Source organism: Takifugu rubripes, chromosome 17 (genome assembly GCF_901000725.2).
Source record: "Takifugu rubripes chromosome 17, fTakRub1.2, whole genome shotgun sequence".
Classification (NCBI taxonomy): domain Eukaryota; kingdom Metazoa; phylum Chordata; class Actinopteri; order Tetraodontiformes; family Tetraodontidae; genus Takifugu; species Takifugu rubripes.
Window position 1 is genome coordinate 731,945 of NC_042301.1, and position 12,500 is coordinate 744,444.

At 49.8% G+C, this 12,500-nt stretch overlaps 3 protein-coding genes across 7 annotated transcripts in view; 1 reads left to right on the forward strand and 2 right to left on the reverse strand.

The window, feature by feature from the left end:
- acox1 (acyl-CoA oxidase 1, palmitoyl) overlaps positions 1 to 6,640 on the reverse strand; it is a 13,217-nt gene extending 6,577 nt beyond the window's left edge. Inside the window, exons 1-4 of one of the 2 annotated variants that reach the window (XM_029850253.1) lie at positions 6,480 to 6,640; positions 5,875 to 6,034; positions 2,726 to 2,886; positions 205 to 312 (exon numbers count right to left, since the gene is read on the reverse strand). In XM_029850253.1, coding sequence (XP_029706113.1) covers positions 205 to 312; positions 2,726 to 2,886; positions 5,875 to 6,034; positions 6,480 to 6,588 — 538 coding nt within the window. In that variant the 5' untranslated portion in view covers positions 6,589 to 6,640. Of the gene's footprint in view, positions 1 to 204; positions 313 to 2,725; positions 2,887 to 5,017; positions 5,179 to 5,874; positions 6,035 to 6,479 lie in introns of both variants that reach the window. The other variant, XM_029850252.1, reaches the window with a different exon arrangement.
- ten1 (TEN1 subunit of CST complex) lies at positions 5,730 to 8,791 on the forward strand. 4 transcript variants are annotated; one of them, XM_029850335.1, is made up of 4 exons: positions 5,730 to 5,758; positions 7,311 to 7,403; positions 7,535 to 7,692; positions 8,513 to 8,791. In XM_029850335.1, exons 2-4 carry the CDS (start codon positions 7,315 to 7,317, stop codon positions 8,629 to 8,631), a joined length of 366 nt encoding a protein of 121 aa, XP_029706195.1. In that variant the 5' UTR covers positions 5,730 to 5,758; positions 7,311 to 7,314; the 3' UTR covers positions 8,632 to 8,791. The 4 variants fall into 4 exon arrangements, with proteins under 4 accessions (XP_029706195.1, XP_029706196.1, XP_011616196.2 ...); XM_029850336.1 differs by lacking the exon at positions 5,730 to 5,758 and adding an exon at positions 6,158 to 6,176; XM_011617894.2 differs by lacking the exon at positions 5,730 to 5,758 and adding an exon at positions 6,676 to 6,772.
- A 46-nt stretch (positions 8,792 to 8,837) lies between these two features.
- evpla (envoplakin a) overlaps positions 8,838 to 12,500 on the reverse strand; it is a 16,615-nt gene continuing 12,952 nt past the window's right edge. Inside the window, exon 22 of the mRNA XM_029850203.1 lies at positions 8,838 to 12,500. This exon is cut by the window's right edge and continues 104 nt beyond it. Coding sequence (XP_029706063.1) covers positions 9,212 to 12,500 — 3,289 coding nt within the window. The 3' untranslated portion in view covers positions 8,838 to 9,211.

Here is a 12,500-nt window from a genome sequence, read left to right on the forward strand (position 1 = left end):
AAGGTCAGAAGGTCAGAAAGGTCAAAAGTGATGGCACAGAACAGCTCTGAAGCCTTCAGGGAACCTGGGTCTACCCCCACGTAGGGTTAGGGGACATCTGCAAAAGGCATGTGGCTATCACCATGCTAAGCTATATGCTAGCCAGGCCTCAGGCTCTGGAACATGTCCAGCTAAAGTCCAGCTGAGTAGATGTGTAATACATACGCCCGCCGGGCCACCACTTGATGGAGCTGATGGTGGGACTGTTGAGGACAAACTCCTGCGTGGCGGGGTCAAAGGTCGCCGTGGTCTCCAGTCCTCGGAGGTGAGTGCCTGCCAAGCATCAGGGAGGACAAACACACACAACGATACAGGAAATACACACAATGAAAGGGATCAATAGCTGCATAAGCTGTATCACACACACACACACACACACACACACACACACACACACACACACACACGCACACACACACACACACACACACACACTCACGGATGAACACAGTGGTGCTTTAAACATTTGCTTGATTATTTTGAGATAAACTACAAGCCAGCAGGCGAGTAGATGTTTGACAGATCTAAACCCACAAGTCATGGAGATACCTCAGGTACGACTGAAGTGTGTGTGCGTGTGTGTGTGTGTGTGTGTGTGTGTGTGCGTGTGTGTGTGTGCGTGTGTGTGTGTGTGTGTGTGTGCGTGTGTGTGTGTGTGTGTGTGTGTGCTCGGCACGTCCATGTCTCAACCACAAAAATTATGAACTTAAGAATCCGTTTTGGGGTGCAGACGAATTCATTAGTGGAAAGTGTGCAGAGGGTTAGTGTTTTATTCCAGCTGACTCAGCGCACACACACACACACGTGCGCACACACACACACACGCGCACACACACACACACTTGGGGTTCATTCTTCTACAAACGGAAGCAGGTTTTCATTTAAACATTTTCCTTCCGTTAAATTTGAGCCTGAAGCCGTGAGGGAGGTGGGTCAAAACCTAAAAAGACTCAGTCGTCTTTAACTAGTTTCACCATTTTCCCGGCGATCGGGGGGGTTATTGAGCGTCTTAGTGATCCGATCGCCAGTTCTACAGCTCCATGATGTGAACGGTGAGGAGCTGGTTCTGGGGCAGGCTGGTCTGACCCAGCACCATCCTCAGTAGTGAGAGCCTCAACTGTGGACCAGCACTAGTTAGATCCAGCTGGAGTCAGGTTCATTTGCATTTACAGGGAGGAAGCTAATGTGCTGTCCCCCAGGATTGGCTGCACTCAGGTGTGTCACAGGGAGGAGACCCCCCCCCCTGTATGAAAAGGGCTCGACAGAACGCCACCAGCCAATCACCACCCTCTCCTGCTACAGGCAGAAGAGGGTGGTGATTGAGAGGTGCACGAGGAGCCAGTGGAGGCACAGGCAGCACCGTGGGGGTGGTGGCGCTGCAGGATGCTCGCTGGCTGCAGCGCCACCGTCCTGCTGGAGAAGGAAGAACTCCTCAGAACCTCTAGAACAGCTCAAGCTGCACTGCAGTGGACCCAACCATGCAGAGAAGGCCCTGAAGGGCCACCCATCACCCAGAGGAGACCTGGCAGCCTCCTGTTGTCACCCCTCCGGGCCTGGTGGTCCTGGGAGGGCTGAACAACCCCCCAGCACCCCCCCTCTGGGGCCCGGAGGAGGACCCAGTGGGCCTGGTAGCGCCCTACGATGCAGCAGGTGAGACGCCCCCCCTTCCAGTGTCCCCTGTTCACCAGCAGGTCCAGAGCTCGGCCCAGTTTGGCTCATGGACAGCAGAATATTGGACCCACCACCAGAGCAGCCAGCGCACCCTTCGTAGCGAGGGGAGGGTCTGCTCCCTCTGTCACGTGGGCGTGCCTGGTTCCAGTCCATCAGAACCCAGGTTGCCTTAGTAACCAAAAGTTTACAGAGAGCACGCAAACCTTCATCCTTACTTTGTAAACCAGCAACATTAAAGTAAACTTTTGAAACTAATCTCCAAAGGTAAAAAGACCAAAATATGTTTTGCCTTTACATTTTAGTCCTTTATGAGATGCTTCATCCCCCATCCATCCCTCCCCCCATCCCTCCATCAAAGCCCTTTACAGAGAGGTGATTAAACGTTACGTAACCCTAACCTAACTAACCCTAACCCTCGAACCCTAACCCTCTAACCCTAACCCTCTAACCCTAACCCTAACTCTAACCTAACCCTAACTCTAACCTAACATAACCTAACCTAACATAACCTAACCCTAACCATAACCTAACCCTACCTAACCTAACCTAATCCTAACCTAACCCTAACCATAACCTATCCTAACCCTAACCTAACCCTAACCTAACCCTAACCTAACCCTAACCATAACCTATCCGAACCCTAACCTAACCCTAACCCTAACCTAGCCCTAACCTAACCCTAACCTATCCTAACCTAACCCTAACCTATCCTAACCCTAACCTATCCCTAACCTAACCCTAACCTAACCCTAACCTAACCCTAACCCTACCTAACCTAACCCTAACCTATCCTAACCTAACCCTAACCATAACCCTAACCATAGCCTAACCCTAACCCTACCTAACCGTAACCATAACCTATCCTAACCATAACCTAACCCTAACCATAACCTATCCTAACCCTAACCTAACATAACCTAACCTATCCTAACCCTAACCTAACATAACCTAACCCTAACCCTAACCCGGCCAGCTCTACCAGGCTGCATGTTTGGAGCCCCCTGTGTTGGTTTACCGTGACCCATCTCTGTCTGTGCGTAGGTGCCAATGATCTGGAGGTTCCAGGCGGGTGTGAAGAACCGGTCCATTTGCTCTGGGGTGGCCTGGTTTAGCAATGTGGGCAGGAACATCCCCAGATGGAGATCCAAGGGCTCGGGCCTGTCTGGATGCACACAGCTTGACCATGCAACACAGGGGCGAAACAGAAGCACATCGTGAAGTGGACACAGGAGAGAGCGTCGCCACGGTAACGGACAGTTTTACACCGATGTTCGTTCACGCGGTAGCGACAGAAGACGACGGACGACAGACACACACACGTTCACTGTAGCATCCGTCAGCAGTCCTGGAAATCCAGGAAGTCCTTAAAAACAACCTGCCAAAACCCTGGAGAAGACTTTGATGTGACGGGTCCACAACCACCCGGGTGACCTCTGACCTCGGTGGAGGCAACAATCACTGAGCCCGACTCCTGCCTATGGTTCCGATGGAGCTGGACCCCTACCCCAGAAAGCCCGGTGGTGAGCACGTGGACGGCGAGCTGGCCAACGCACGTGCGCTTTATTCTGCTCATTGACCTGGAAGCAGAAGCTCTGAAAACAGCAACCCGCAGTGACCCGTTGGACCAGTACCACAATGCTTGTGTACAGGAATGTTCTCCAACGTTCACGGACACACGCAAACCAGGCGTGGGCCCGATGTTAAAGAGCGGCGCCGCCACCGACCCGGCGCTAACGGTGGCTCTGAGACGCTCCAACAGCAGAACATACAAGCAGCGCGTAAGAACCGGGCCAGAACCTCCCCCACTGCTGTGGCTGCTAGCTCGCTGGCTAACGCCTTTCTGGAGTGTTGTGGTGGGATCAACCGGAGCGGCGCTAGTCCGGAAAACCTGGAGTAGAGGAGGATTTGGGAGACGAGCAAAGCCTTGATGCTGGAGAAGCATCCACATCCGCACAACTCTGCTCACAATTACAAGGTTATCCCACGCTAACCCCCCAAATGGATCCCTGTCCCACGCTAACCCCCCAAATGGATCCCTGTCCCACGCTAACCCCCCCAAATGGATCCCTGTCCCACGCTAACCCCCCCAAATGGATCCCTGTCCCACGCTAACCCCCCAAATGGATCCCTATCCCACGCTAACCCCCCAAATGGATCCCTGTCCCACGCTAACCCCCCCAAATGGATCCCTGTCCCACGCTAACCCCCAAATGGATCCCTATCCCACGCTAACCCCCCCCAAATGGATCCCTATCCCACGCTAACCCCCCAAATGGATCCCTATCCACGCTTACCCCCCAAATGGATCCCTATCCCACGCTAACCCCCCCAAATGGATCCCTGTCCCACGCTAACCCCCCCCCAAATGGATCCCTGTCCCACGCTAACCCCCCAAATGGATCCCTATCCCACGCTAACCCCCAAATGGATCCCTGTCCCACGCTAACCCCCCCCAAATGGATCCCTGTCCCACGCTAACCCCCCAAATGGATCCCTATCCCACGCTAACCCCCAAATGGATCCCTGTCCCACGCTAACCCCCCAAATGGATCCCTGTCCCACGCTAACCCCCCCCAAATGGATCCCTATCCCACGCTAACCCCCCCAAATGGATCCCTGTCCCACGCTAACCCCCCAAATGGATCCCTATCCCACGCTAACCCCCCCCAAATGGATCCCTGTCCCACGCTAACCCCCCAAATGGATCCCTATCCCACGCTAACCCCCAAATGGATCCCTATATCCCACGCTAACCCCCAAATGGATCCCTGTCCCACGCTAACCCCCCCCAAATGGATCCCTATCCCACGCTAACCCCCCAAATGGATCCCGACGACCTGCAGAGCTGAAATGATCCGCGTGGACATCAGATGCGGTTCAGGTGAAATCAAAAGCCCACATTAATGGTTCGGCCTCGTTTAGGTTCTGAGCAGTTTTAACCGCTGTGTTTAAAGAACCATTTTATAATTATGAGAGGATCGACTGGATTCCTCAGGAGGAACAGGAAGATTCCCTCTAATGATTGGCCCAGGTTTGCCTTCAGCAGCAGAAAATGAGATTTTTGAGAGCAGCAGCAGCAAAGAAGCGTCCTGGTGTTATTGTGGAACATCTGAGGATGGCGCCGATCCGATAGTGGATCCCAGAGTGCCGGTCCATCCTGCACGGTGTGGATCTGTCAAACATCTACACCATTCAACCCTCCGGGAAGAGCAGATTCTCCCCTGAGGTTAATTTAACCACAAATTGATTGACGTTTCTCTCAGAGGTTAAATGAATAAATCAATTCAAGTCTAGGTTCTGGACTGACCGTGACCCATCTCAGTTTGGGCATAGGTACCGAGCACCTGGAAGGACTGAGCCAGAGGGATCCATTTTCTGGACTGCTGAGGGTCACACTGGCTGTACAGGGTTGGGAGGAACATGACAAAGTGCAGCCCCAGGGCCTCATGTTGGTTAGCCATAGCAAGACTAATGAAGGGAAGGTGAGACACACAGCTGAGACTTAGACACCATTTTCTGATTCCACCCCCCAAACTCAATCATGACCTATTTAAGGCAACGTTACAACACAGAAACAACACAGAATTTGTCTGAAATATTTGACTTCAAGGTTCATTTACAGAAACTGACTGTTAGCATCTTTCTGAAGATGCCTCGGTACGTCTGAGCCACGTTGGGAAACGCACAATGAAGGCTGAGCTGGTGTGTTATTTAGCCAGTTAGCCAACAAGCTAGTCAACTGTGAGCTAACCCACAGCCGTGTTGCTTAGCGCTTTAACAGCAACTTAAGAGTGAACTTTTGGACACAAGCGTGTTACCACCACACCACAAACGAGCTCCCAGAGAACCTGGAGTTGCTGAACGACTGAACTATATTAGGAGCTTCCCCCTTTGACACAGTTGAAACTGGCTCTGAACTTTGCTCCCCTGCTCGCACCAACGCGACTACACACACAAACAAAGGCGATTGATTTAATTTTCTAAAGCTAACGTGGGCGACAGTTCCAGGACATTTGTGGGGGGAGACGCCGCTGCTCTGATACAACAGGTACAATAATATAGCTGGTGTGTGAGGCCAGCAGGTCATCGAGGGGCCGTCTATACAAGGACAAGGTGGGACATGTTTGCCAGGACAGGTCACGTGTCCACACAGGGAAAACGTACTTTTTATAGTAGTAGATCTCGTCCGGGTCAGAAATGCCGAACTCCCTGAGCTTCAGGATCATCTGAGCGCTCTTCCTCACGGCCTGGTCGTAGCGCTCGCTGCGGGACAGGAAGTTGGGGTCCTGCTCCTGGAAGTCGGGGTCGTTCAGAACCATCGACTCTTCAACAGACACAAGATCACAACAGACCTAAGTTAGAGGGGTCCACCCAGTGGGGGGGCAAGACATCAGGACACTGTCTCTATGGCAACACAAGCGGTGGCACCAGTAAACGGAGCAGCCCGGCTGGTCGGGGGAAGAAAGGTGGATTATCTGTGCTTTAGAGAACAGAAATGCGCGGTCCATTCATGGGCACAACCTTCTGGAACACATTTCATCTCGTTCAACTCGCTTATTCCGCACAAACTATTCTGGCCTAATATTGAAAATCGTTCTCACAACGAACTAACGTCATTCAATTGAGCCCAAGTCGGAATCAGTTGTATGTGAGCTATTAAACGGGCCGGTGCTGCTTCCAATAATACCAGTAATAATCACAGTGGTTCTGAGCTGATGGCTGCAGCAGGTACCACCGAACCTTCAGCCAACGCGGCCCGACAAACTCACCGATTTCTCGTCTTCTTCGGGTCTTTTCTGTGCTCCCGTCCAGAATATTGGTCAGTTTCTCCACGTTAAACGTGGCATTCTGTCTTTCTTTCACGATGTCAGGATTCATGGCTGGTGGTCGAGCTTTGCGTTGTGAAATGACCCCAAATGACAGCACGCATGCGCAGAAAGGAGAGGTCGGGACGAGTCACGTGACGTGAAACCCGGAAGTTTGCGTTGGTTCGACCTCCTGTTTTCTGTGATTAAAATGGAGGTTAAGAACCAAAACACAGTTTCCAGAGAGCTTTCTTAACGTATGTGGGAAACTGGAATTTGTTTTTCAAGGTTCTTTACATATTTGGGTTCTGAATCAGGTTCGTTTTTACTGGTTTAAGGTTACAACAACGCATCCGGTGGAGAAACTGAGTTTTAAAGAGATTTCTGCATCCAAACTGTAAAACGTGATTAAGACTTTAAAGGGATTAAGAATAATAACGGCACTTATTACTGAAAGATGTTCCTGATCTAAGACATACATATCCAGGATCCCGTCTGGAATTCCCATTATTTGATAAGATGGCTCAGAAGCACATTTAGGCAAACTTATTTTAGATTTAATGATAAAATATGGATGGAATTTGTGAGTTATTGTAATATAACCATGTTGGAAGCAAAGTCTTTAATGATTCATCTTTGCTTGATTGCCTAATAGTGATTCTTCAAATGCAACTGCTTCTGTTCTTCATTCAAAACTCTTACTAAGACTTAGATTTGCAGAACATGTAGCTGGGTGTCTCTTATAGTGAATAAACTATATATAACTGAAGCTGTGGACCTCTGTCTCTGGCTCAGGAATATGCTGCCTGCAGCTGCAGCTTTCTGTTTTCCCTGGGAAATAAACTCCGTGGAAGTGGAGGAAGGAAAATCCGTCAGAACATTTGGCAGGTGAATTATGTTGCTAGGTTGCTATGCTATGAGCTGATGCTAATGACAAAGCCTTTTAACCGCTCCGATACTTGGATGCACGTGTGTCCACGCTTGGATGAGCGGGGACGGTGACCTTCCTTATGTTCTAGACTTGTCAGCTACGACTGGGATGAGTCCCGGGCGAGCCTGTGGGCCCAGCAGGGCTCCACGGAGCATCCTGTCACCATCAACACCGCGTACGTGGAGCCCTTTGACCCAATAATCGGAGCCCAGTACCTGGCTCTTGGTGAGGTGGAGAAGGCTGAAAGTAAGAAAGATGAAAAGCTTTGTCTTTGGATTGTTGAAAAGCTCAACCAAGTGTTGGGAATTTGATGGAATTCATTTTTTAAAGACTTGATTGATCACATAAGCTCTGCTTAGAAACCTAAATTAGATTAGCAGTTTGTCCTGAATCACTGGTCTAAAACTACAGTTACGCTGCAGCCAAAGGGGTCAGATTTATTAGTTATTCTGGTCAGAATCTGGATTTATTACTTATTCTGGTCAGAATCTGGATTTATTAGTTATTCTGGGCAGAATCTGGATTTATTACTTATTCTGGTCAGAATCTGAATTTATTAGTTATTCTGGTCAGAATCTGGATTTATTAGTTATTCTGGTCAGAATCTGAATTTATTAGTTATTCTGGTCAGAATCTGGATTTATTACTTATTCTGGTCAGAATCTGAATTTATTAGTTATTCTGGTCAGAATCTGGATTTATTAGTTATTCTGGGCAGAATCTGGATTTATTACTTATTCTGGTCAGAATCTGGATTTATTAGTTATTCTGGTCAGAATCTGAATTTATTAATTAGGGTTTTCCAGGCAGCTGTTGACCTTATTTAAAAACTGTGACCTGTCAGAGAGCAGCGCACGGCCCGATCACAGAGGTGGGAGTGTCCCGCTGGGATTTAGGTGATCCGACAGTGGGGGCGGATCACTCTGGGTCTGTGCTCCAGTGCTGTTGCTGATCACATGATCACCAGGAAGTTTGCTTCATGTGTAAACAGGCTTGTTTCTGTTCCCACCATGATCCCATCAGAGCATCCCTCACCCACCTTTACCTGGATGTTCCTGTCCGACAGGTGTTGGTGTGATGGTCCGAGCCCGGGTGCTGACCTGTGTTGATGGTGTAAATGTCGCTCTCCTCCAGAAGGCCATCGCTGTGCAGCGCAGCTTCTTCAGGGAACGAGAGTCCAGTTGAGGAAGCTGCGGCGCTGCACCTGAAACCCGACAGAGCACAAACGCTGACCTGTTCGGGCTCCAGAACTTTAACCTGGTTTTTGTCGAAACCCTTAAATAATCTGCTGGAACGTTTGATTCGTCAGTCACCTGTATTCAATAAATAAATAAATAAATAAAGGCTCTGTGTCGTATTTAAAAGAACACACCACAACATTTGTTAGACCATTATAATTTAAATGTCATTTTATTTGGTTGTCTATCAAAGAAAAATGCAACATTGTAGCCCATCAGTAACAAAATCAACTCCATCTTGGTAATATAGCGTAGCACCTCACCCCAATTCCCCTTAAAACATCATCAAACCCTCTCAATTTAGATTCTTGCGTTTCTTAAATTAGATTTCGATTAGACAAAAACCATCTATCATGAGTTAGGTAAACTCGAGAGCAATCATTTCAGCAGATAGCAAATCTGGGAGTCAAAACGTGTAATAAAACATGATTGATGGCTGGATTTCTGTGGGTTTTTCAATAATCTAATAGTGATTAAAGGCGTCACAATTATCTGCTCTTATCAGCTATCAAGTGTTGCAAACAGAACTAGAATCTTGCATATCTGGTGGAGTTGTGAAGAGCAGTGTAACCAGAGGTTTTGGAGGAGGCCGGCAGCACCGGGAGCCCTGAAGCCGGATCCGTCCTGCAGCGATCCAGAGCCTGTTTGTAGCTGATCTTCTCCTTGGTGATTGGGTCGGTAATATCCTTTATGTGTGTCGTCTCCGACTGCAGCTCCCTCAACATTGTGCTATTTATCATTTTGCAACCAACTGCATCCAAGATGTTGACCCTACGCCCGGTTTTGGGGTCCACCAGCCCCCCAGTGAGGTGCTGCGCCTCGATGTAGCGCATGGCGTTCTCTTTGGGCATCCAGCCCTTCTCAACAGCTTCTCCTACAGACAGAACCTCTCTGGTCATGGGGTCTTCCACCCCTGTGAAGGCCTTTTGTGCGTTGAGGAGCCTCTGGAGTTGAGTGTCATCGATGAGACCTCTGCTCGCCGCCTTGTGGACGGTGTATCTTTCTTTGGTGTTGATGTCAATGATGCCTCCTGTGGCTGCTTGAGCCTCCAGCAGCTTCTGTGCTGTGGTCAGGTCGATCAGTTTACGCACGGAGGCGGCGCGTACGGAGAAACAGGTGTCCGTGTTTGTATCCAAGACCCCAGCCACGGGGTAGCATTCGCTGGCTGTGGAGAGGCTGGAGGCCGTTGTGACCGAGGTGCTGGGCTTCAGGCTGGAGTTCAGCCGCGAGTCCTTCTTACTGTCGCCTGCCACCAACAGGGCAAACTCCGAGATGGGAATCTTGCCTTGTTTATACTGCTGTAACTGGAAGTCGGTGAGCCTGCCTTCCTGGAGCGCATTTCTGATGGAGTACTGTTTCCCGCTCTTGCGGTCTTGCAGTACAGAGGTCTCGCCGTCAGGGCCCACTGAGGTGATCTCCTCCCAGTCACACTCCAGCTCCTGCAGACTGATGTACTGTTGACGATCAATCAGGCCCTGCAGGTAGGCGTCGTACGGGGACATGTCTTTGCCCGTTTCAGGATCCAGAATGCTGATTCTGGTGGAGACGTTGGTCTCTTTGGTCCTCGTTTCTGACTGCTCCTCTTTCTGCAGTTGTTGAAGAAGCTCTTCGATGGTTCGGTCTCGCAGGTAGAGCTTCTCCTTTTCTTCCAGGATCTGATTCTCAAAACGCTGAACATCAGACTCCATTTTGAGGCTCCGGTGGCGGCTGATCTGTGTTCGCTCACTCATTAGCTTGCTTTGTTGGTGGAAAGACAGGCTGATCTCATGTCGCCTGGCCTCCAGTTTTCTTAGTTCTTGAGTGAGGTTGTCTCTTTCCTTCCTCAGCCCATCTCTGTTTGAAAGCAGGGTGGTCTCCTCTCTGGACGTGTTGGCCTTGCTTGTTGTCACGAGGTTGAGCTTATCCGTGAGACGTCTGATTTCATCCTCTAGGTCCTGCCTGAGGAACCTTTGCTGAGAAACCTGCTCCCTCCAGCGATCCCTCTCTGCTTCCACGGCCTGGTCTTTCTCCACACGCACAATCTCTTTGTACACCGTCTTCTCGCCAGCCTTCTCCTTCTGCAGAAGCTGGAGCTTTATGTTGACACTATGGATGTCCCTCTGAAGTCTCATGATGCTGCTGGTCTGCTGGTCCATGCCGGCACGAAGATTGTTTGTCATCCTCTCCAGATTTGGGTCTCGTTCCACCTTCAAGACCTCCTCAACAATGATACTTTCTTCAACCGGAGGTGGAGCATTTTCCAGCTGTGAGATGCGCAGTCGAAGTTCTCTGAGCTCAGATTCCGCCTGGATCCTCTTCCGGCTTTCGTCGCTGTCTCTGAGGAGCCTCTGTTTATCCTCCACGGTGGTCCGCAGCTGCTGCAGCTCCAGCTCGGTCTGACGCCGGGTCTTCACCTCATCATCTAGATTCCTGCTCAGCCTTTCATGGTCGAATATCTGCTTTGGGTCCCTCTCCAGGCGGACAACCTCCTTCACAACGACCTTCTCTTCAGGCTTCTGTCTGTCCAGCATGATGAAGTTGTTTTTTAGGTCAAACACCAAATCTTCAGTCGTGCGCCGCAGTTGTGACTCCTCACGCACGTTTCTTCTCAGGCGTTCAGCTTCCTTCTCCAACAGAGGATCTGGTTCGTACTTGATGACTTCTTTGGTCAGAACTCGTGTTTCTATTCTGGACTTTTCAGCCTTCCATTCATCCCTTTCCTGCTTGAGATACCTGACTTTGTCATAGAGGGAGTTGTATGTGGTGTTCAGGCTGTTCAGCTGGCTATTTAGCCTCTGAATCTCTCTCTCATTTTCTGGGCTTCGTTCCTCTTTAACCACTTCTTGCAGAACTTCTCTCAGTTCCACTTTAGGCTTCTCAGACCGAAGAACGTCCAGCTCAGCTGTGACGTGGGTAATCTCCCTCTCCAGATTGCCCCGCTGCTTAACAGAATCTTGGATTTGATTTCTGAGACGCATTATTTCGATCTCTGTGTTTGGATCTATCCGGTAGATCTCGTTTACGATTTCGTTCACTTCGACTTTGGGCTTCCATGATTGGACTTCCTGGTAGTAGTTCTGAAGGTCTAGCAACTCTTTTGACAAAGAGTTGTTCCCAGTTTTCTCATCCTCCAGTCCTGTTCTGATCTTCTGACATTCTGAGATGAGGTCCGGGTCTTGTTCAACCTTCTTAACCTCCCTTGTGATGATCTTAGGTTTGATATGAGGAATAATCTTCTCAAGGGCACTAATCTCACCCTTGGTCTGGAAGATTTGATCATTCAGCAGCCTCATCTTGTTGCTCTCACCAGATATTTCATTTTCAAATGCCCTCACTGCTTTCAGCATCTGTGGGTCCTGTTCCACTTTCAACACTTCTCTCACAACCACTTTTTCGATGACTGGCGGCGATTTCTGCTGCAGAATGGAGACCTCGGTCTTCATCTGGATCTGCTCTCCATCCCTCACTCGGATTTCCTCTCTAAACCTGGCTAGTTCATCCCTCATTCTCACAGCTTCTAGATCCAGCTGAGGATCTCGCTCAAACTCTGTCATCTCTTTGGTGACCAGTTTGGGAGGAGTGTTTTTGAGGGTGTCTTCAAGGGTGATAATTTTCTTGTTGTAAACTTCAATATCGGTCTGGGTGGAGCTGCGCCTCATGGCCTCTACATGCAGAGTGTTCTGCAACTCAGCGAGATCGCTCTCCAGCTTTGGGTCACGGTAGTAGTGGAGAACCTCCTTTTCCTCAAACCGCTCCACGCCTTTGCGACTCTTCAGCGACAGCATTCGCTCTTTGAACGTCTTCAGGTCGCTCTCAGCATGGCTCGTTCTGTCCTTC